This window comes from Cheilinus undulatus, linkage group 20, assembly GCF_018320785.1.
Source record: "Cheilinus undulatus linkage group 20, ASM1832078v1, whole genome shotgun sequence".
NCBI lineage: Eukaryota > Metazoa > Chordata > Actinopteri > Labriformes > Labridae > Cheilinus > Cheilinus undulatus.
This window is the reverse complement of record NC_054884.1, coordinates 9,583,223-9,607,101: the sequence shown is the minus strand read 5'-3', so window position 1 is coordinate 9,607,101 and position 23,879 is coordinate 9,583,223. Positions and strand designations below refer to the sequence as shown.

Genomic DNA, 23,879 nt, shown 5'->3' with positions numbered 1-23,879 from the left:
GCAGTGTGAGATCCTTGAGGGCTTTTATACTGACGACGACTTCAGCACGACAACAGAAACATTTTTAGTTTGCTGAAGTCTCTGGTACAGTCCTTTTCCTCCATACAGAAAAAAACAGACATCCTGTTTTCTACAGACTAAAAGCATCTTCCAAACATCTTATCGTTTGTTCCAGTGTGTTCGTACTCAACGAAGATCTTTCTCTTTTGATCCAGGATTGAGCTACTGCAGCTGTACTTCTCAAACTTTTTTTTTCAGTAGCTCACTGCTCAGTGACTATTTTAAACCAAGGATAACTTATTTTACAATGAACACTTGTGTTAGTTTTCTTTAAATTTCACTGTAGTTAATCAGCTTATGTTTGAGTTTTGGTTTGGCATAATGGACAATGGAAGCGAAGCTGATGGTTCAGTACATGGCACATGGAACTGCCAGAATGGCTGCTTTGTTGTTTTTTTGGTGTTTAAAGCCTGTGTTGTGTGCTTATGTGTGGTGCTACTTGTTTTTAATAACCAGAATTCTCATATGTGAAGTATTTCCTCATTCCACTGGGCGTTTTCTGGTGCCGTGTCTACTGAGACAGAGAGACATCTTTTAACTAGAAAGAACTAGAGATGTTTCAATACCATTTTTTCTGTCATGATGCCAATTCAGATACCAGAGCTTTGGGTATCAGCCGTCACCAATACTGATCTGATATCAGAGTAAACTTTCTGTGCCAACTATTCAATGGCACATTATTTTAGCCCTACAGAGAAATGAGAACATGGCTAATCAAATGAAATGTTAATGTGCAGCCTCTCTGTGACACTTTGAGTGTTTTTCCTGCTAATTATTGGAAGTTTTACAGCTAAATATAAAAGTAACCACAACTCATGTTTTCCACAACTGACAAGGGTTTTCCTTCTGAAACAGTAAGTCATGCCATGTCTATTTGTCACTTGCTCGATACACTAAAAAACATTGATATTATTAATTTGTTGGGATGCAGATGGTCTAGCGGTTAAATCCCACTCCACTTTTGGCTCTTTCCCTGCATGCCTAATCCCTGTTTCAGACTATCCACTGTCCTGTCTCTATTGGGGATACACAATATTATCAGCAAGATATCGCTATCAGAATATGTTAGCTTGAAAAGATCCCATACTGCATTTGCGCTACTCCTTTGTTAATTTTGTTACGAGCCTTGCTGAAACATCAGCTGCTCGCTTGGAACAAAATGAATTTAATGCTAAAAAGTTCAAGTTTAAACGATTCGGGATCCGAAGTCTGAGGTCTGACCATTTCTTGCATTTTTCTTAAATCCACCTTTTTTTGTCCCATCCTTCATTCTCCACTAGAAACACCATTAATACCACAACACTGGTCTGTCACAGGTAGTGAACACAGACATTTCTCTCCTCTGACCTCTTCACTGCTGCTCCAGGAACATCATAATGGATAGATACACACACCACACACACATTATACACACAGACATACTTTACTCAGTCATCTAAGCCATGAGGAGGCCTGACCTTTTCAGTTCAACGCCATCAAACACAGCAGTGACAGTCCCACAGAGGTATCATATGTTCCTTCTTTCTGTTCAAAGACTAAACAACAACACTCACAGATTATGTGTCAGGATGACTCAAGGTTGTGTATGTGCATTAAACATGAGGAGGTATCACTGACATCGTCCCTTTCTCTTTCAGTCAGAGATGTTGCTGCAGCATCAGTCGAACCCATGTTTGACTAACAAAGCCAAGAAGACGCCGCTTGATCTGGCCTGTGAGTTTGGGAGACTAAAGGTATGAAAAATGTTAATAATGTTCATTTATCTGTCTTTGAAACCAACACATTTTAATAAAGATCATTATTTTAAATGTTTTTTTTATATATATCATTAGTGCTATTGTCCAAATTAGATCTATTGTCTGCATGTCTGCAAAACTCTAAGCAGAGTGAGTTAACAACCTTGTCCTGTAAAAACAACAAGAATCTCACTATCAACATAAAGGTCTATCTTTGTGGGTTCTCCTTTATTTTGCGGAATACTTGTCGAGATTTCAAACTTAACATGGAACTAATTTTAGGAATTTTCTGCCAAGGAGTCCTTCAGATTAGGCTATGAAAAAACTCATGTCACTGGATTATCCAGTAAAGCCTTCAATGGTTGATAAGTGTAGTTTATCTGTCACCATTTTTAAATACTCTGTTTGTGTTGTGATTACTCATTGGTTGACACGCTGATAAACACATCTGTTATAAACTCAAATTGCCAATTATAGGACGACTAAAGGATCATTGCTCTATGACTGATTTACTCTATTGCTGCTCTTTTTATTAAGGGATTGAGACTCTAAACCTTCATGCGGCAATTTGTTTCATTCATGCCACTACTTAATCCAATAATTAGCATGTGAAAACATCTTTTTTGGATGAGGGCAGCATGAACCATGGCTTGGATTAAGTGACCCAGCTCTATTAAACTTGTTTGAGTGAAAGTAAAGTAGGGCTCTTCTTGCAAACTCACTCACTGTAACATTATAAAGACCACCAGTTCACTGTGCCTTACTTGCTCTGTCACACTGGCAGAAAATCCTATATTTTAGATTTAGACGCACATGTTTCCTTGGCTGTTCAATGCTCTCATCTGTTCTGAAGGTGCAGTTTAGACATCAAAAATGAAAAGCTTTGGGTGTTTTTAAAGACTTTGTGAGTGACTGGATGCTGCAGCTTCTTCAAACAGCTGCTGAGTGTTAGATAAGCCTCTGTGTACTAAGTTGACCCCATAGATTAGTCTCCATATGAAGTTTGAGTCCATATAACCAAACAACCTTAGCTATCTTGGCTTTGCATTTATATGACAGTCTGAAGTAAAGCTGTAATTCTTGCTCTGATTCTGCCACTCTTCTGTCCTCACAGTCACTCTTCAGCTTCATTTTTCTGCATTTGATTTCTCATCAGGTGGCTCAGTTGCTGCTGAGCAGTAACATGGTGGCGGCGTTGTTAGAGGGGGAAGGAGGAGACGACAACATGGACGGCCCATCCATCACCCCGCTCCACCTGGCAGCCAGGAATGGACACAAGGACATCATCAAGTAAGATCACAGCCAGCAGAGGTGTTCAAATTTAGTGTCATAGACCTCTGTTGCATCTATTTTTCCAGTTTTCGAGCAGTTATAGAATTAGGTTCACACTACTGTATTCATTCAAAGATGGAAACTGAGTTTGGTAGGCTATAGAGTCACATAAAAACTGTGACTCCTCCATCTGTCTAAGTCTCTCTGTGTTCAGTTGTTTCTCTCTGCACCTAGTTTCAGTTGTTGTTTCTACCCTGCTGAGCTGTTTCAGGCTGCCACTAACCGAGTACATTTCCTGATGAGGGCTTTAACAGTAAAAGTTTTTTTGACAGACTTTTTTATGAAGACCTTGGAGGATGTGGTGTGTTGATCATTGAATAAGCTTTACTTTGGCTGCCGTACCGGCAAGTTTATGCCACCACGGTTTACAGCTGGTTCTCTGGCCTCATTTAGCTCTACAACCTGGATCTGTGACTTTGATGGACTCAAAACAAGAGAGTCAAAGGTTTAAACAACTTTAAACAGTTGTTGATGCTGTTAAAGGATTAATTACTGCAACACTAGATGGGCCGACAGAGATGCTGCAAAGTAAACCTACTCCTTGTATGATGCTGTTATCACAGCAGTCAAACTTGGAGAGGAAAAACACAAGTTTTACTTGTTTACTATGCTTGATTACAATGGCATGAGTGGGTGATGTTTGGTTAGTTACCCAGCTACTCTTAATGCCAGAGCAAAGCACTCTAATGACTCGATTGAGACGGATCTGCTGCCTGTCAAATAGCATTTTATCACACCATCAGTGGCAGTGGTTTTACTTGTAATACTTCATCTGAGTGCTCTCCGATAAACCAGAAGAAGTGTCTGAAGTGATTCTACTCAGTCTGTAGTTTATATATATATATATATATATATATATATATATGTATGTTTATTTATTTATTTATTTTTTTTTCAGATTTAGGACATTTAAGAGTTGACATCTATCAGTGTTTGTGCAGGGCTGTGAGACTGTCATCAGTCTGCAGGTCAGGATGTTAAGGAAAACTTTTTTGGACTAGGAGACATCCCTGTCTCTCTCCTCTGCTCTCTATCTGAATGTCAAAGATACTAACATAAACAAGGGCATCTTTCTGAGACGCTAAAGACTGATGGAAGCAAGGATGAGGCTGTTAGGAGTAGCGGAGCAGAGAGGCACACTGCAGGCAGACAGAGTCACGTCTTCATCATCACTCAAACTAAACCCTGAAGCTTCCTTCATGTCTGTGCAGAGGTGTTGGTGTGTTTCTAGCTTTTTTACCGCTATGAAACAATCAGGAAATAACATCTTCTCTCTATGTTTCACGAACCAGACACGCCAGATAGACTGCTTTATGTATCCATAGCATGGGATATAGTTCACACTGATCTTGGAAACCTCCCATTGAGTTTTGGACTTTTCACAAAATTCTCTGAAGGTGATTGGATGAACATTCTACGTGTCACATTAATCATGGGCCAGTCAGAGCAACAAGACAAAATGAGGTAGTAGACATGTGCAGCTTTGGTATTAATCTAAACTTGGCAGACTGTTGTAGTTTATGAACAGAGGAACTTGTTGGTGGATATAACTCGTGCCAGAGAAGTGCAAAAACATCTTCTATGAAAGGCTTTCAGTGTGGCTCTTTGCTCTTGTTTTAATAAAGAAATGAATAACCCTTCACTGGCGGTAGCCATTTTAACCAGCTTGCAGTACAGCTAAACTTGCTCTCCTGAAATGACGCTGATTGGTTAGATCTGTTTCAGACCTGGCATAATTTTTTCATATTGGGTCTTTGCAAGATGGATCTCCCTGATTACAGACATGGAATCTGGACAGTCCATCTGCTTTGCAAGGTTACCCTATCACTACTCTGTTTTAGCAACAGGACACCAGCACTCACTCCCATTTGACCGCCACCACTGCCTTTCTCTCTCTCTCTCTCCACTCATGGCAGCTTTGGGTTGAAATACAAATGTATTTAATTTATGTTCTATCTTCCAAACTTAGTTACTTTAGGTATTATCAAACATATTACTAAATACCTTGAAAGAGTGGTCTATTGGTTTGGTTTCTGCTTGATAAATTCTACGTTTTACTTATTAAGGATGATTAAAATTGATTGTTTTTACAAGTATGATGACACCTAGTTGTATCTTCATTTAATGTCTAAAGTGGCTATTTCTTTTTGCCTGAAGCTACTGTTATTAATCCTACTTCTGTTACTTAAACAGTTGCTGATAATTGCAACAACTGTTACTTTTTTAATGCTTTGATTGACCTTGCAAGTTCTCCTACAATACTGCTAAAGCTGTATTTAGTATAGCAAATATCATCATTTGTGGGCTTAACTGTTATTTTTCCTTTACAAACACTTCCACAAGTTTTAACAATGCAGCATTGACTTCTACTGGTACTATAACCCCCTCTTTTATTGCTGCATTATCCTACTTTTACATAGCACATCATTTGTTCTTTATTCACAGCTGCAGGTGTTGTTTTCCCCTCAGGTAGCTAAAAACAAACTAATAAAAGCACAAACACTCAGAAAGAGCTCCGTCTGTGCTGCCGTGATATTTAATACCAGTGACTTCACCGTTCAGATACCCTACAGGGGCTTGGTGTGTTTTCTGCCAGCATATGTGTATAAATATGTGAGTACTCAGCCAACATACTCCACCCTGCCTCTTAGACACGCTGTTTATGATTCCCATCCTAAATTATCACGTCTCTTTAGCACCACCCTGCCTGCTCCTCGTCTTCTCTCCCTCCTCCTGCTGAACTGGAAAGTCGAACATCAGACACAGGAGGAGAAATAAAAAAAAAAAAACCCTGCTGCATTAGCACATGAGTTTATTTGGAGTTTAGTCAGCAGAATTTGGCTGTCATCTCTCACTGAGGGATTTACGTCTCTTCAAAGACTTCCAGACTCACAGCACACATCTTATGTTACCTACTTTTTGTGTCGCTGGAGGAGCTTTCAGGTCAGGTTAAAACTGGAGTGTTGAACATTTTGTCCTGAGGAAACATTAAGATTTTATTGTTAATGAACTAGAAACTTTATCTCTGTGGGAAAAGACTTTACAAAATAAGAATTTATGACTGGGATTATTTTAAAACCTGTTTGGTTCCACTTGAGATCCGGTGTTGAAAATGTCAGCCTGAGGACATTTTTGTTTGTCTTTTTATTATTCAAGGAAGTCATTCATGTATCTCCGATGGCGTAGCGGTTAGGTCATGCCCCAAGCAAGCATCCTGGGGTCAAATTCTACAAAAGTCAGATAAGTCTGGCCTTACCAATTTAACCTAGATCAGAAAAAGAGTGTCTTTTTGAACTTTCATGTGAGGTGGGAGCTAAACTTGCTGTTTTTCCTTACATCCAGCATTGAACTCTGTGACAAGTTCTCTTTAAATGTACTTGCCTCTGCACATCTTCTGTTGCTGGATGACACCACTAGGGGGCACATGAGAGAGCTGAGACAGTGTACAACTGCTTCATGTGTTAGATGTAAACTACAAACATGGCAAGAGGGACTCTGGTGATGATTATGTGCTTAAATTAGTGACCATGTTAACTTGTGACTCTCAGCCGAGTCTTGCTCATCACCTTCTGTTTAATTTTCATTATGTTGTCATTTTTATTAGCTTGCTTTTCCAGGTAGAAAAGTGTCGACTTCTAAACAGACCTGGCATTTTTATCTAGGTGCAGAAACAATACCACATCACGTAGATGTGAAGAATTGTGGACTCGGCCTCCTGGTTTCAGTTTGCCTGAAACACTTTATGCTGTTGCTGCACCTTTTGCCTTGTTCACCATTACATCATCTCTACATTTACACCTCCCCTACTACACATGGGCATACTGCATCTTGGATCCATCTATATGTTTGTTGCCATTACATCCTGAATGTCTGTTGAGGGTCAGGAAGTGGGAGACAACCATTAGAAATGAATAGGAATGGGAAAATGAGTGCTCTGCAGCTCTAAAGGGCCTCTATGCTGCAATTATCATACATAAGATACAATACCAATACTTTAAAAAAGTGATTTTTACCACAGTTTAATCAATTTACCTGGCAGGAAGGCAATCAGTATCACAAAACAGTCAGTTCTGCAGACCTCCTTGCATTGTCTCGCCAGATAAAGGGAGACCAGGGTCTTGTGGAATCTTGTACAGAGCTAAGAGGCTAGCTAAGACAATTAACATATTTAAAAAACCCTTATTTTGTCACAAATATAAGCAACCGAGTAAAAACATCTTTTTTTATTAACCATTTGTTGTCATTTATTCCACATTTAAAAGCTAAACTGGTACCAAATGAAGAGCTGTTTTGGAGCCAGACAAGCAGCTCTACTTAGCTTACTTCATGTTTAGTTTACAGCAAGTATATCTGCAGCCTAACACCTTGTTCCCACTGCATCCAAGTGTCAGATTGCAGTGCGTTGCATTGCATAGAATTGCATTTCTGGCATGCAAACAGTGTGCTGCTTTTAATGGACAAGCATCTGGCAGCTGTGAGCTGCATAGTTTTCTTCCATGTGGACACAAGTCAGAGCATAACATTTCTAACATGAACATGAATATTATTAATTCATGATCTTCTCCACGATGTAAAACCAGCTGCTTGGCTCTGAGGGTAAGGAAAGTGAAAAAAAGACAAGCAAATATTTCAGTCAGACAGTTCTGGTGTCTTGTCATCAACCTCTGTCCTTGTTCCTCATCCATCTCAACAGAGAGAAAAACAGGAATTGGGGGAAGGCGAAAATCATCGCGCTGCATCGCATTGCTTTTGACTGCTCCTATGCTGTAAAAGTACAGGCCTAAACCTGTCTTCCAGAAGTCTTCCAAGCCAGACAGAGGCAGTGCATCATGCTCCATCCACCTTTGTTGTATAACAACTGTTTTGAATTGACTGATTTACTGATTGACTTGATTTACTACACAGTAAACCAACGTTTCAGTTGCATAGATGAATTTCACATTTTAAGGGAGAAAAGATGTTTAGAAGTTGCAATGTCTTCCCACCTTGCCCTGCTGCACACCCTCTACTTCAATGTGTGAGATACCCATTATCAGGTGCAAATTCATCAAAAAGACTCCTGGATTTAGCAACAGGTGGGTGAGGTTAGCAGTCTGTCACTGTGTGGCTTGGACAGATTCATTGGGACCATAGGAATACTACAAAAGGAATCAATGTACACAAGCTCATTTTATTGCTTCGTTGTGTTTCAAACAGCAACCTTTTAAAGACCAGTCTCTTATCATTTCAACTCAAAACAACTCCAACAGTATTGTAAAGATATGTTGCCCTGCAAATTAGGCACAATTACCTTGGATGTTACAAAAATGTTTGTGATTGGGTTATTTTTTATATTTCTTTAAAGAAAGATTCAAAACTACCACAACTACCCTGATCTTTATGGCAATTTTGAAAAAAGTCTTCCAATATTTTCACTGCAGAATTCTTGCCTGGGAGAGGAGCTAGCTTAGCTCCATCATGATTGAAATATTGTTAAAAAATATGTCCTCTCTCCTTTTCCACTTTTTTGGAACGGCTTCAGAGCCGTAGCATATTTAATTCTCATTGTGTACATCCAGTGCCGTTTATAAGTGTAGATGAGAGCACTGGGAGCTTATCTGCAGGATGGAGATGAAGAAATGTCAGCGTTAAAGCAGCATTCAGACGTTTAGCCGACTGCAGGTTTCACAGAGAGATTTAAAACTGTTGCTGCTGAGTAAAGGAAGAATGTTAGAAAAAGGTTTGCTTCAGGCTTTTTTTCCATCATACCGCAAAATGTAATAACACTGCTGCTGTCCCACTTACTGTGATCCTGTCAAGTCTGAGTGTTGGTCAGCAACAGCCACATTTTGAGTTCATCATTTTGCTTTAACATAAGGTCAAACCAAGAGTTGAGTTATGTCTGTTACAGATTCAGTTTAATTTTTTCAACATAGAAGAGATGATTTTATGATGATTTAAAATTAGGTTTTTAGCAGATTTTAATGTAGATCAAAATGTTCATATAGCCGATATAGATGAATATCAACAGCTGATAAAAGCAGATATCAGTAGCCAATATAAACCCATATTCACTGCCAGTATAGACCAAAATTTACAGCCAATAGGCAGATATTTACAGCCCACATAAGTGAATATACACCCTATATAGACAGAAATTTTCAACCAGTATAAGCAGATATTGCAGCAGATAAAGACAGACGTTCAAAGCCCATATAGATAATATCTATAGCCAATATAAGCTGATATTTACATTTGATACAGACCAGTATTTATAGCCCACAAAGCCTGATTTTATGCACATATAGACCAATATTTACAATTAATGTAGCAAGTATAATCAGACCTTTACTACTGATATATACTTTGAACTAGAACAAGCAGTTTTTGCAGCTGATACAGATATAGATCAATATCTGCAGATGGTACAGATCCTGATAGAGACCCTGTATTTGCTGCCAACATAAACCAACATTAAAAGCCTATGTAGACCCATATCTAAATTTACAGCCAATGTAGACCAATATTCACATCCACTATAGACTGACATTTAGAGAGAATATAGACTGATATCTAAAGCCCATACAGACCAGTATCTACAGCAGATGTAAACTGATATCTTGGTCTGATTGAGGCAGATATCCACAGCTGATAGAGGCAGATATTTAAAGCTTGTTATTTACAAATGATATAAACCAATATTTATGGCCCATAGCTACTGATTTTTACAGTTGATCTAAATCAGTATTTACAGCCAATATTGGCAAATATACAGCTGATATAAACCAATACTTTCAATCCATGTAGACAGATATTTAGAACAAATATAAGCAGATACAATCCAGATATATCCAGCTGATATAAACCAATTTTAAAAGCTCAAAAAGGCCAGTATGTATAGCTTATATAGACTGATATTTACAGTCAATAAAGACTGATATCCATAGCCCTTAAAGACCGATATTTACAGCTGATGTGGACTGACATCTACAGCCAATTTAGACTGATATTTACAGCTGATATAAATGACATTTGCAGTAAATATAGACCCAAATCTACAGCCAATATATAGACCAATATTTGCAGACAATATTGACTTATTTTTACAGCCCATATAGACAAGTAATTACAGCCAATATTGGCCGGTCTACAGCTGATATAAACCAATATTTACAGCTGAAATGGAGGATACCTACAGCCCATGTAGACTGATAATTATAGCCAATATAGAACAATGTTTACAGCCGATATAGACTGATATCTCTAGCAGATATAGACCTATAACTACAGCCTACATAGACATACATAGATATAGATATTTAGAGCAGATATAGGCAGGTATTTACAGCTGATTTGTTGTAAATATCATCAGAAAAGTTCATATCTGCCAATATTTACTTGAAATGATAATTAACCTTTGAAGCTAATATCTATTACTATCAATAATATCCTGATAGTATTGTGCGCTCCTAAGTGGAACAACCCTAGCTGGTACAACCACTCAAATATTCATAGAGAACTCAGCCATAAGTTGAAGTTTGTGTTCAAACTAGACTACATTTGAACTCACGCAGTCCTGGATCCACCTTTTTGAACATTTTTTAACATGTCCAGGTATGTTCTCCTAGATGCTCTGGGCTTTGTCCTTACAGCCCTGTGTAAAAAATTGTTAATTATAAGCAATCGTCACTCCTTACTGCTAGTCTCAGCTGTAAGAATACTTTATATGTATTGTGCATCCAGATAAAGGTGAATAAGATGTGCATGTGAAAGAAAAGCTTCTTTGAATAGCAGGGCCTGAGTGACCTGAAATTATCCAACAAGATTTAACGAGTTTATGTGCGACAAAAGGCTTCAGTACTTCATTCAACAATAGAAGCTTTAAAAAAGCTGCAGGGTTCAGTTTTGTCTCTTTGTATGGCAGCTCAAAGGAAAAGTACCAAAACGATAAAGATGGGAGATGTAGAAGTGAAGATTTCATCAGAAACATGTTGAAAAGACTGTGTTTAGACTGTGTAAACATCCAGAAAACACCATGTACAAGAATCCAACTGATATCCTGCAGCAGTGTTTCTGTGTTTACATCTTTAAATCTCAACTCAACCTTCACACAGCGAGTAAAGTCCTACTCGCTCTGCTCTCCTCTCTGGTTTGAGATGCCGTCAGCACTCCTACATCTGGGTGTGGGTGTTTGGAGGGGTGTATGTGTGGGGGTACGTACAGAGCTTAATGAGATGTTGCAGATGTCTTTAACAGTTGAGAGGACGTTTCCCAGCGTTGCCTGCAGCCTCACATGAATGTTTGTGTTTTCATTTTCTCAGGTTGCTGCTCAAAGCGGGGATCGAAATCAACAGGACGACGAAAGCAGGAACATCTCTGCACGAGGCTGCCCTCTACGGGAAGACTGAGGTCGTACGGCTGTTACTTGATGTAAGCAGAGACAATATAGAAATATAAATTTGTTTTATAAGATAATGATGAACGACACTAGTATTAACACTGAACAAGTCAGTAAAACAAAAATGATACCTGTAACATCCACACTCTGTGACCAGATCAACCATAGGATGCTTAGAGAAGTCATCATTAGCACAGTCCTGTTTAAATTAGTCTAGAATAAAAGTGAAATAGCTGGAGTAGCTGTGCACGTATGCAACCAGCTGCATAATGAGCATTCTTTAAGATGCAGTTGAGGTGAATTAATAGCCCCCCAGATTTTCAATGGGATTCAATTCAGGGTTTTGTTCAGGCCAGTCTATAACGTTCACTTTGGTCTTCTGGAGGGAGTACTTCAGGTGTGACGAATGTTTTGGGTTGTTGTCGTGTTTGCTGTTGACCGCTTAAGGTTTTTTTTTTTTTTTTTTTCAAAATCTTCACATATTTTTCAGTCTTCATGATTCCTTCCACCCTTGCAAGCTTCTCAGTTCCCGACACACTGAAGCATCCTCACAGCATAATACTCCCACCTGTTTTACTATGGGGAGGGTGTTCTTAATGTGATATGCCTTTCCCGTTTTTCTCCAAACATAATTGTCTCTAAGGCCAAAGAGCTCTAGTTTGGTCTCATCTGACCAAAGGACATGCTTCCAGTATACATTACCTTTCTTCAGGTCGTCATTAGCATACTTCAGTCCGGCTCTTCTGCAGAGATTTTCTTGGTCTACAACCTCTCAGTCCAGTCCTGTGCAGGGCTCTAGTGATTGTCTGCAATCCCCAACTTGGCTAAGTCCTTCATTAGTGTCTTTAGACACATCTCTCACTAGTATTCTTTCCATGGTCTTTGAATTCTTTAATTTCCTACCTCTGTCAGGCTTATTCTGGACTTTGGGGCTCTCTTTGAATTTCTTGATTATACTTCTCACTCCAGTCCTTGACACTTGAGAACGCTGTGATAACTTTGTTAATCCTTCTGCTTTGCCTGAGCATTGACAATTCTTTTTTCCGGTCTAAACAGATTTATGATGCTTTCTCCTGTGACAACTCAAACCCTTACTTAAGTTTTTACACTGCGTGTAAATTGGAAGATAACCCTCAGTTTTAACCTGATTTTACAAGCTTTGACCTTTACAGAGTTAAAATGCAGCACAACATTGGTTTGTGCTATGGCTTAACAAAAAGGTAACTTCTAAAGGGGGCTAAAAATTTTGACCCTGTTTTGTATTTGTATGAATTTTTAGCTGTTTCTTTTACTCTTATTAACCGGTTTTACTGGGGGACAATGTTGATTTCAGTACAGTGTCTCATTTTGTGTCTTCTCTGATTTTATCTTAACATATTTTTTGGTATTGTGTCCTCTTTTTTTGTTTTTTTTTTTTTTGTTTTTTTTTGTTTTTTACTTAGAAATATACCAACGTTTCCTATTACAAATAAAAATAAGCAGAAATACCATTTTTACCACTGCAGGAGGTTTATAAGTATTTCTCAGTGATCTGTGAATATTTTCAGTATCAGAAACAAAATATTTAAATACTCATGTGTACTGATAGATTACTGTATATCTAGTAATGAGTATGTTGATGACAGACAGTGTTAAATGATCCAGACTTCACACCACCATTTGAGTGTTTTTTTTTAATAAAGTAAGGAGACATTTAAGGGAGGCTTTGTTTAAAAACTCCTCACCCTCACTGATAAAACGGTCTGTCTATATATGTGTGTTTTTGTGTGTCTAGGCGGGCATCAATGTGAACATTCGTAACACCTACAACCAGACGGCTCTGGACATCGTCAACCAGTTCACCACCTCAACAGCCAGCAGGGAAATCAAACAGCTGCTGCGAGGTCAGGAGGCGTTTGGATGCTTTTATTGAGTCTGATGTCTTGATGAGAGAGGGAGAGGCTGGTAAAAGTTAGAGGATCGTTTTTCTTCCTTGATGAGCCTGATGACGGTGTCTTTGTTTTTCAGAAGCGTCCAGTTCTCTCCAGGTCAGAGCGGTGAAGGACTACTGGAACCTCCACGATCCGACCGCTCTTAACCTCAGAGCTGGAGAGCTTATTATGGTATGTGGTTATGTCTGTTTTCTGCTGAAACTGTGGCTTTAGTCAGCAGGTTCTCCCTTTCATTTCACATTAGATCATTGGTTGTTATTCTTCAAACTGTTGACGGTAGCTTTACTTAATGCTTTGTAGTTCTTTTTTCAACTTAGACTTTAAATAAGAAGTGGATGTAAACAGGGCCTGACAATTAAACCTGCATTTTTCCAATGGTCATCAGAAAATAGATACACTGCATTCCAACTTATTATACAAATGGTATTTTTCTCTGATTTTCCTAAAAGTCGGTGCAAATGACAGTCAGCGTAATTTTCAAGTTATCAACTGTTAGAGCATAATTCAAATTGTATTGAACAAACCTCCCAATGATAACTATTTTCTTTTTCTTTTTTTTTTTTTTTTTTCAAAAATGAAAAACCTCAAAATGCACTGTTCATAGGTCATATTTACTGAAATCAAAAGCTATTTTAATCAAAACATCTTAACAGCCCAAGTTACATGTTAACATAGGACCCCTTCTTTGATATCACCTTCACAGTTCTTGCATCCATTGAACTTGTGATTTTTTTGGAGAGTTTCTGCTTGAATTTCTTTGCCAGATGTCAGAATATCCTCCAAGAGCTGCCGTTTGATGTGAACTGCCTCCTACCCTCATAGATCTTTGCTTGAGGATGCTCCAAAGGTTCTCATTAGAGTTGAGGTCAGGGGAGGACACCACTCACACCATGAGTTTATCTCCTTTTATGCCCATAGCAGCCAATGGCACAGAGGTATTCTTTGCAGCATGAGATGGTGCATTGTCATGCATGAAGATAATTTTGCTATGGAAGGCACAGTTCTTCTTTTTGTACCATAGAAGAAAGTGGTGTGTCAGAAACTCTATATACTTTGCTGAGTTCATTTTCACTCCTCCAAGGACCCTAAAGAGGCCTACCAGCTCTCTCCCCATGATTCCAGCCCAAAACATGACTCCGCCCCCTCCTTGCTGATGTCACAGCCTTGTTGGGACATGGTGGTCATCCACCAACCATCCAGTCCAGCCTCCAGTCTGGGCCTTTTGTATTGTCTTCAACCACAGGATCTTTTTCAAAGACTAGAAAGGACCAAAACCTTAAAATGTTCCTCCAATTATTGTTTAAATATGCATAACAGAAACATTTTTTTTATTTCCAGGTGTGCCATGGCAAAAACCTGTGGTAGCATTGATGCAGCTCAGATTTGTTGTCTGTTTTCTGCTTTCCTCTTCCTGTTGATAGTCGTAGAGATCACAGGCAGAGTATTTATACAATAATTATACTATGAAGACGTTCGTGAGTGAATCTTGTTGTCAGGATTTGTTTGGGATGTTGCAGTGTAATTTGGTGTACCCTGTGCTGGAGACCACAGCAGAGAAACATGTTCAAACATGCCGCCGTCACTATCTCATTACTAACTTTGTGTTCTGCTCCACGTTGTGTATTTTGATAGCTTCATACAAGTCTACATGACGTCTCTACCTCCTGTATGAACTCGTTTGTTGTGTGGTTCCCTGACACAGCGCAGAGGTGTTTGTTTTCATCCTCTCTTGAGTATTTTGTTCACACTCGTGATAAATAGCTTGTGTATCTGCAGCTCTCATTATAGTCTTAAAGCATGCCTGCAGGGCTCAAACTCACGGCTGCATGCTTCCAGGTGATGTACAGTCGACAAGGAGGAATGTTTGGAGAGCAAAACATTTGGTATTCAAGACTCTGCATGAACTTTTCTCTTTATTCACACCTCTGACTTTACATAAGTGAGTGTAATTTGTTCCTTGGTCTTATGTGATTTTAGACTGTTGTGAGGATGATGTTATTCACAGCAGACATTTCAGCTACAGCATGCTGGTGATTTTTTGCCATCAGGTCCTGGAGCAGCACTCAGATGGACGATGGAAGGGTCACATCCATGACACCCGGACTGGGACAGACCGGGTGGGCTTCTTCCCCCCTTCAGTGGTGGAGGTCCTCAGCAGACGAGCAGGTACATAAATAGACAAACAGATGAAACACAACACATCCACAACTCAGTGAAAGAGGTTTATTTACTTACGTAAATTTGACATGATGGCAAGGGATTTTGATTTTTCTGGTCCTCTTTTCCTACATTTATTTATCATGATTTGAGTAAAACATACAGATCACCTAATTTTTGTTCACATTTATGAATTACATTTAAAAATAGACGTTAACAGGTATGGTTTAGCTCGGTTGATGGAGCAGGCATCCACATACAGGGGCTACAGTCCTTGATGCAGTGTTCACAGGATACAATTCTGATCCTGGAGATGTTTGGTGCATGTCTTCCATCACTCTCTCTCTACATATTTCCTGCTTGTGGCCAGCTGTCCTATCAAAATAAAGGCAAAAAGCTCAGACAAAGTGCTTTGACAGATAATGCAACCTCGAGAAGAAAACAGGATGTACACTAAATTCAGGCCAAACAGAATGACCAGCTAGAAGCACACAATGCTGAGCTGATGAATAAAAGACATAAAGTAAGTTTTTATTATTAAAAAATATGGTAGGAATCAGGAGGACAAAAAATATGATCACATGACAAAGTGAGGTAGAAATACACTAAAACACATCTTGTCTCTGTCTTTCCTTGGTGGGTTTATTTATTATTTATTATTTATTATAATTATTATTATTATTACAGTTGTCTTCAAAATAATAGCAGTCCAACGTCACTAATCACTGTTTTTGGTATAAATTATATTTCTACATGGGAAATAAATCACTAGTAGGTGTCGTAGAGTACTTGAAAATCTACAGACCCAACAGTCATGACATGCATGCTGCTAATGCTGTGTAATTGAATCATTAATTGAAAGGGGCGTGTTCAGAAATAATAGCAGTATGGAGTTCAGTTATTAAGGTTATTCATCTGTGAAAAAACAGATGTCAAACAGGTGGTCCTTATTTAAGGCAGCAAATTTTGTTCCAGACATTATTCAGAAGAATAGCACACTTTGATTAAAAAGTTGATTGAAGAGGGGAAAACATATAAAAATGTGCAGAAAATGATCTCAAAAACTTTAAAATGGCAACCAAAACCAGAAAGAGGTGTAAGAAAATAGAAAACTACCATTTGAATGGATTGAAAAAAAGCCAAAATGGCAAAAACTCAGCTACAGGATGATCGAAGAAGGTCTACAGTTACCTTTGAGTACTATAACAATTAGAAGACGCCTATGTGAAGCCAAGCTATCTGCAAAAAGCCCCTGCAAAGTCCCAGAGTTGAAAAAAGCGATGTGATAAAGTGTTAGAATTTTGCAAAGAACATATTGACTAGCCTAAAGAGAAGTGGCGCAACATGAAATGAAAGCAAGATTGTTGTTTTTGGGTCTGTGGGCCACAGAATGTTTTTCAGACAACCCCCAAACTCTGAATTCAAACCAGAGTACACTGAAGACAGTGAAGCATGGTGGCACAAGCATATTGAGATGTTTCTCATGCTTTGGTATCTGGCCTTTTTATCATACACCAAGGATCATGGATTTGTTTGAATACATCAAAATACTTGTTGACATCATGTTGCCTTATGCCAAAGATGAAATGCTCTTGAAATGAGTGATTCACCAAACAGTGACCTGAAACACACCAGTTAGCAAGCAGAATCATCAAGATTAAGAGTGGCCAGCCTGATCCTAGGACCTTAATCCAATAGAACACTTGTAGGCTGACACAAAAAATTCTGTTTCTGAGGCAAAACCAAGAAAGGCAGAGGAATTGTGAAATATAGTCCAATCAGTCAGGCTGGAGTAACTGTTCACAGGTGCCAGAAGTCGGTCGACTCCATGCAACACAGAAGTGAAGCAGTTCTCGAAAACAGGGGTTTGTAAAGATAAAAGAAAGATACTACTATATTTTTAAACAGTCTTATATTCCTTTTTCTTTACTTTCTATTAAGTAATGACTTATTTGATCATTTTTTGTCGTGTTTTGATTTGGAATAGAATGTGAAGTGTTCCCATAGCATTTGCGTGTACAGAAATAAAAGATTTTGGAGTTTTACTCACTTTTTAAACTCTGCTATTATTTTGAACCAACTGTACAGACTGCATACGCCATAGAACTATCTACTGCCTGAATTATTCTTCAGCTTGGTGCTCATGCTGGTGGCTACTGCTGCTTTGTATTGGAACTTCAGGACTTTTTTCCTCCTTTCAGGATCTTTGTGGAGCATATTTTAAAAACACAATCGTGTTGTTCTCCCCTATAACACTGAAAAACATCAGCACCAGTGATGCCATATTTAGTCTGTCAGCTGCACTGTTGTTGCTGTTCTTCTTCTCTGTACTAATCGCCACAGTGATCACATATCACCATGCCACCTACTGTTACAGAACGTGTAGTCTCATGATGAAATAAAATAATGGCAGTTTTATCTGTAGACTTTATTACCAGACTAATAAAATTATTTAAAATATTTGCAATATTGGTTGATATGTCATCACTACCAATATAAACAGCACTGTGCATCCCTAGGTCAATATCTTTTGATATTGTAGGGGATCATATCAGAGCTTGAAATTCTGGAGTTTTGACAACCCTCATTTTTGTGCATTTGCTTTCCTGACTTTGAAAAATTGTTGCATCATTAAAAGCAGACCACTGATAGCAGAGAAGGATTTCCATCTCCTCCTCTGTCGTTAGTAACTTTGTCCCAAAGACAGATTAAAACCTCCACATGCTGACAGAGCGGTGTTAACAGACTAACTGAACCCAACAGTTACAACCAGGCTAAGAATATAACTGGACCCTTGTGTACGGACAGGATTGTCCATATTAGCATGCATGATGAGCTAGCGTTTCAGTAAATGATCAGATTTAATCCCTGAGAATAAAAGGAAAATGATCTCAACGCTTGTTCTGCAGCTGTAAAGCCACTGACATTCAAACAGCGAGACGGGCTGCACAGCGAGGGGTCCAATAACGGCAACGGACACACAAACGAGCTACAAACACGCACACAGGCTCAGCACACACGACTAAATCATCCCTGGGTGTTCAAGAAGCCAGGCAGCACACAGAAACACACAGACACACATTAATAGGATTACTACGGCCAGATTGCAGAGTGTCAGCTCAGTGCTAAAGCCCTCACAGTCTGAGTCGGGGTACTGCCTGTTCATGCTTGAGGGAGACGACACAACAGAGAGAGAGAGTTTGACTTTAAGTCGCTGACAGGCTCTCTGCTTAGGAGGCAAACTCAGCAAACTGTGTGCATGCTTGAGTGTATGTTAGTGAGTACAGTAGTTTGTGTTTGTGTGCCTGAGCGGTGTGATAATGTCAGTGGTGTCAGCAGCTGAAGACCAACAACACACAAAGGGAAAGTAAGCCCTTCTAGAGTCTCTGGTGATCATATGTTCCAATTCAGCAGCTTCTTATGTAACACGGTGAGGATTAGCACTTTTTTTTTCTTTATTAGCTGATTTTAATACTTTTAATAAACAAAAACATATGTTAAAGTTCATAAGAGCACCATTCACCAATATCTACTGAAGATTTTTCTAAAAACTTGTTCTTGAAGTCCCTAAATCCGAGGTCAGACTAGTCAATCTTGGTCACTGTGTCAGATTAGGAGATCACAGAGTTATAAATCTGGGCTGTGACTTGACTGACATAATGGACCAAAAAAAAAAAAACGTGTAATTACTGTACTATACTGTATTTATTGGTCTATTCAAGCTGCAAAATGAATGATAGCTTGAGGTAAACGCTCACCAGGTAGCTAAAGTTCATCTACTATTGCTCACCTGGCCCTGCCGTCTTTTGATGGCCAATCATACAGGTGGAGATGTTGTCAGAGTTCAACAAACTTTCCTCTGCCACTCATGGTTTATCTAACGAGGCCAACTTCATCATTTTGCATTTATTTTACCATTTAGTTTGTTTACTTTTGTGACTTTTGCACTGAGTGCTCTGTGCTCTCATTGGTCAACATGACAAATTTAATTTAGTTAAAAGTAGATGGCAGAAAAAAAATTAACATACTTTACTTTCTGTCGTGGGTAGTAGGGATGCACTGATGCATGGGTTTAATTTTAGTATCAGCCATTTGCAAATGATGTGGCATAGACAGATATTAGTAGCCGATGTTCATCTATTGTGTCCAGTCAGTTCTATCCTGGCTTCTTGTTCACCTACCTGCTAGGATTGGGAAGTGTTTTCTTTTTAATACTGTCATACCCTTCCTAAATGTTAGCAGAGAATATGATATTACTACCAGCTGTTCAAAAATCACATTATACAGGTACTTGATAGCATGCACGTGCAAGCAGAGTGCTTCCGTCAGTGTATCATAATATCCTTTTTCAAAATACTTCAGGTCTAAAAATAGCCACATCTATAAGGCAAGGTTTACAGGAGCACTGAAAGTGATTTATAGTTGAAGAATTGATGAAGACAATGCTTTAAAGAAAGTATAGCTCCTAACAAGGGCACTGCTATCTCTCAGAAGGGCGACTGTGGCTCAGTAGAGTCGGTCGTCTCACTATCAGAAGGTTGTGGGTTCGATCCTGCAGCTACATGGGCAAGAAACTTAACCCCAATTTGCTCTCACTGCTGTGTCAGTGGTATGTAAATGTATATGGAAGCTAATACTGATCGCCAATTCTCCATAGCAACCTCTGCCATAAGAGGCAAGGCCTGCAGTGTAAAAGCTGTTGTCAAATGACTAGAAAAGTGCCATACAAGCTTAAGTATGGAAGGCTGGGGGTTTTTAAGAACAAACTTCATCACGAAAATGGTCTGTGAATAAGGTCTGTTGTCTTTTTAAAGGTTTTTTCATTGCTGTCTTGGAGCTCATCCCCGTGCATGCAGGTCCAGCTTTCCTCCACACATGCATGAACATGAACGTGAACATGAACGTCTCTCCCTCACTCATGCATGCCAGCCTCACCTCATTCTTTCTTCCATCACTAGGGGGCACTCTCTCCCGCCAAGCCTCCAAACCTCGCCAGCGACAGCAATTTGCATCCCGAGCTCCTCCCTCCAGCAACAGCACAGCCTCTCAGAGGGAAGACTCGCTTGGCTATGATCCCACAGGTAGAAAAACACACGCACACAGGCACACACCTGCTTCATCCCATCTGTTTGTTTGCTGTTCACCACCTGTGTTGGGTTCAAGACAACAATGGATTATTGAAGCCTTGGACCCGATGACCCTATGTAAGGTCAAGGGGAGAGGATCTCTTTCCATGTCTGCAGCTCCATAGGGCACACGCTCTGTCCTATATTTTCATAAATAGCCCACTGTAAAGCAGTTTAACAGAGTCAGTAGATGAAGCAGTGAGGAAATGTGTTTGATTACTTGGATCTGTGTGTTGAGTTTAAACTGAGAAATCAGTCACAGTGTTTTTTTTTTAAATTCTGTTAGGAATAACCACAAAACTTAAAATCAGGGGCCATCAACAACATTTGTACTAGGGAAAGCATTTTTCTTGACACATGCTATGGAGGGAGGACATTATTGTTTAAACTAAGGTCAAATAAAGTTTAGATCTAATTGACATTTGATTACTTTAATTTTGTTCTGAAATGTATGCACAGATGAGGACAAAATTATTAGCCTCTGTATGAAAAAAATGTGTTTCCCAAGTTCTTTTAAACAGAGCACAGCTTCTCCAAACATCCTAGTTTTATTTTGGATGCTTACATTATTTTACTTTGCATACAGAAACAAATATTTCACAAAAACTAAAAACTGCCAGGGTCAAATCTATTAGCCCCACTGATGCCATCAGTCAGTTTTGTCTCCTTTTTGCTGGATAACAGCCTGCAGTTGTTTATTTTAGTTTTTAACAAGTCTCAGACATGTCTACTGAAGAATCCCAGCTCGTTCTCCTTCAGCGGATCTTTCAGGCTCCTCCAGATTTGATGGCCTTTTGGCATGAATGTTGGTCTTCAATTCACCCCAAAGATTTTTAGTAGACTCACATCAGGGCTCTGTGCATGCCAATCACTAACATTCACTTTGGTCTTGTGAAGGTAGTTTACCAAGACGAAGTGACGACCCAGACCCAGTTTTTCTGTTGACTGCTTGAGGTTGTCTTTCAAAATCTTCACATATCCTTCTTTCTTCATGATTTCTTCCACCTTTGCCAGCTCCAGACATGCCAAAGCATCCTCACAATATAATAATCCCACTGCCATGCTTCACTGTGGGGACAGTGTTCTTTGGGTTATGGCCTGCCCCTTCTTTCTCCAGACATAAGCAACATCTCTATGGCCAAAGAGCTCTAGTTTGGTCTCATCTGACCGAAGGACACGTTTCTAGTATGCATTGTCTTTCTCCAGGTTGTCCTTAGCATACTTCAGTCTGGCTTTAAGGTGTTTCTTCTACAGACGTGGGTTTTTCTTGGTCCATTCCTGTGCAGGGCTCTAGTGATTGTCTGCAGTGATGAGTGCTATGGCTGAACAATAAGGTCAGTTCTGAAGGGGGCTAATATTTTAGACCCTGGTAGTTTTTGTGAAACAATTTTGTTTCTGTATGCAAAGTAAAATAATTTAAGCATCCAAAAAAAACTAGGATGTTTGGAAAAGCTGTGATGAAAATTCCCATCAGCACTTGGAAAATGGTGGGCTAATAATTTCATCTTCATCTGCAATTTTTAGCCTTTACAGGCGAGATTAGTCCATATCACTGCTACTGCAGACAGCTACAAGTGGCAGTTGAGATATTTAACTACACAGAGAGGTTATGCACTCACATAACTTTAAGTATGCAGCTTCTGCTAAGTCAAACAACGAGGCAAAACTTTCTGAAATACTCCCTGCTCAATGTGAAATGGACAAAAATGTGGGGAAACAAACTGATAAACGCTCAAACTAGTGATATTTGGACTTAACAGAGACTGTGGTTTATATGTGGTCATAAATTGAGTTTGCTGAAATTTAGGGTAAAGAAAGGAAGCTGTCAGGCCTGATGTGACCTTTGGGCTACTAGTGTTGATCACTGCTTTAGAGGAACATCAGATTTTATGATCAAACACAGTTTAGGGTCACATCATCACTTTAGTCTAAAAGCATATGGTTCTGGGGTTCAATTCCCCCATAATCCATCTGTGTTTGCTGGTTTCACATTTCCCTCCCAGACACTCCTGTCCCCAGCGTCCTGTCGATGTCTCCTCTGGTGCTCTGCTTTGATAGCAGTCAAGTCTAAAGTGTATGTGTGTTTGTTAGGTGCTTCAGCCCCAGCTAGTCCTGCGAGCCCCACTCAGGACGTGTGGGTCCTCAGGAGCTCGCCCATTGGTAAGGGTGTGTGGTCCCAAAAGAACACCCTGCTACCCCCCTGACCCAGTGTGAGCCTATAGACTAGATCCAAGCCCAGCCGCTCTGATAAACAGGTCTCTTTTAGAAGCTCATTCCCATCTTTATCCCTTTATATCCCAATGTCCTGACCTCACCATGCCACCCTGCAAATCCCCCCCCACCCTGCCACCCCCAAATAATCCAAAACATAACCCAAGTTTACTCACAGCAGGAGGAAATGGTAAGAAAGCAGCTCTGCTTTACACACTTCTCTTTAACTACAACGTTTCTCTCTCTCTGGCTGTTGTTGAGTTTTTTGGTTTTGCAGCTTTTTGGTAACGGCAGCATCCAACCTCAAAGTCTGCACAGCAAAAAACATGACAAAACATGATCTTAACAAGTCATTTCACTAGATTTGTGTATGAAATTGCTTAATTATTTATAAAACCAAAAAAATTACACATCAAAGTCTATTTTTTTCTCATATTAGCCAAAATTAATTCTTCGATGCTTGCACAACAGTGGAAATCGTTGAGACTTCCCACTTAACCCATGAAAAGAATACAGATATTTCCTGAATTGTCAAATGTACCTTTAAGGGTAAATAGTTTTTGCTAATGGCTTGTTATGTAGTTTTTTTCCTTTTTTGCTGTGCACTTAGACAACGTTATTCTACTTCCATATTGCTCTCTTAAATCTGGCTGTCCTTTCCTACTCCCTGAAATCCTCCTCAAGTATCGTGACCTCTCTCTGTTTCTCCATGTTTCTCCATGTCTCTCTCTCAGGTGACAGAAACAGTGTTGGCAGCTCAGGCAGTGTGGGCAGTAGCCGTAGCGCCGGCAGCGGTCAGAGCTCAGAAAGCGGACACAAACAGAACGGGATTCAAAACCGCCAAAATGCTGAAAACGGCAAGGTTAGATCAACTCAGGACTGTACAAGACCTCCAGTACCATTTGAACATACATTATGAAAACTCCGTCACTACTTGGCTCTATATTAA

General features: G+C 39.4%; 1 protein-coding gene across 3 annotated transcripts in view; it reads left to right on the top strand.

Moving 5' to 3' along the window:
* The window catches only part of LOC121528441 (caskin-2-like), a 91,182-nt gene that overhangs the window by 53,165 nt on the left and 14,138 nt on the right, over positions 1 to 23,879 (top strand). For 2 of the 3 annotated variants that reach the window (XM_041815913.1, XM_041815912.1), the window contains exons 6-13: positions 1,698 to 1,793; positions 2,953 to 3,086; positions 11,429 to 11,537; positions 13,280 to 13,388; positions 13,513 to 13,607; positions 15,485 to 15,602; positions 20,552 to 20,674; positions 23,665 to 23,792. In XM_041815913.1, coding sequence (XP_041671847.1) covers positions 1,698 to 1,793; positions 2,953 to 3,086; positions 11,429 to 11,537; positions 13,280 to 13,388; positions 13,513 to 13,607; positions 15,485 to 15,602; positions 20,552 to 20,674; positions 23,665 to 23,792 — 912 coding nt within the window. The remainder of the gene's footprint in view (positions 1 to 1,697; positions 1,794 to 2,952; positions 3,087 to 11,428; positions 11,538 to 13,279; positions 13,389 to 13,512; positions 13,608 to 15,484; positions 15,603 to 20,551; positions 20,675 to 23,664; positions 23,793 to 23,879) is intronic. The other variant, XM_041815915.1, reaches the window with a different exon arrangement.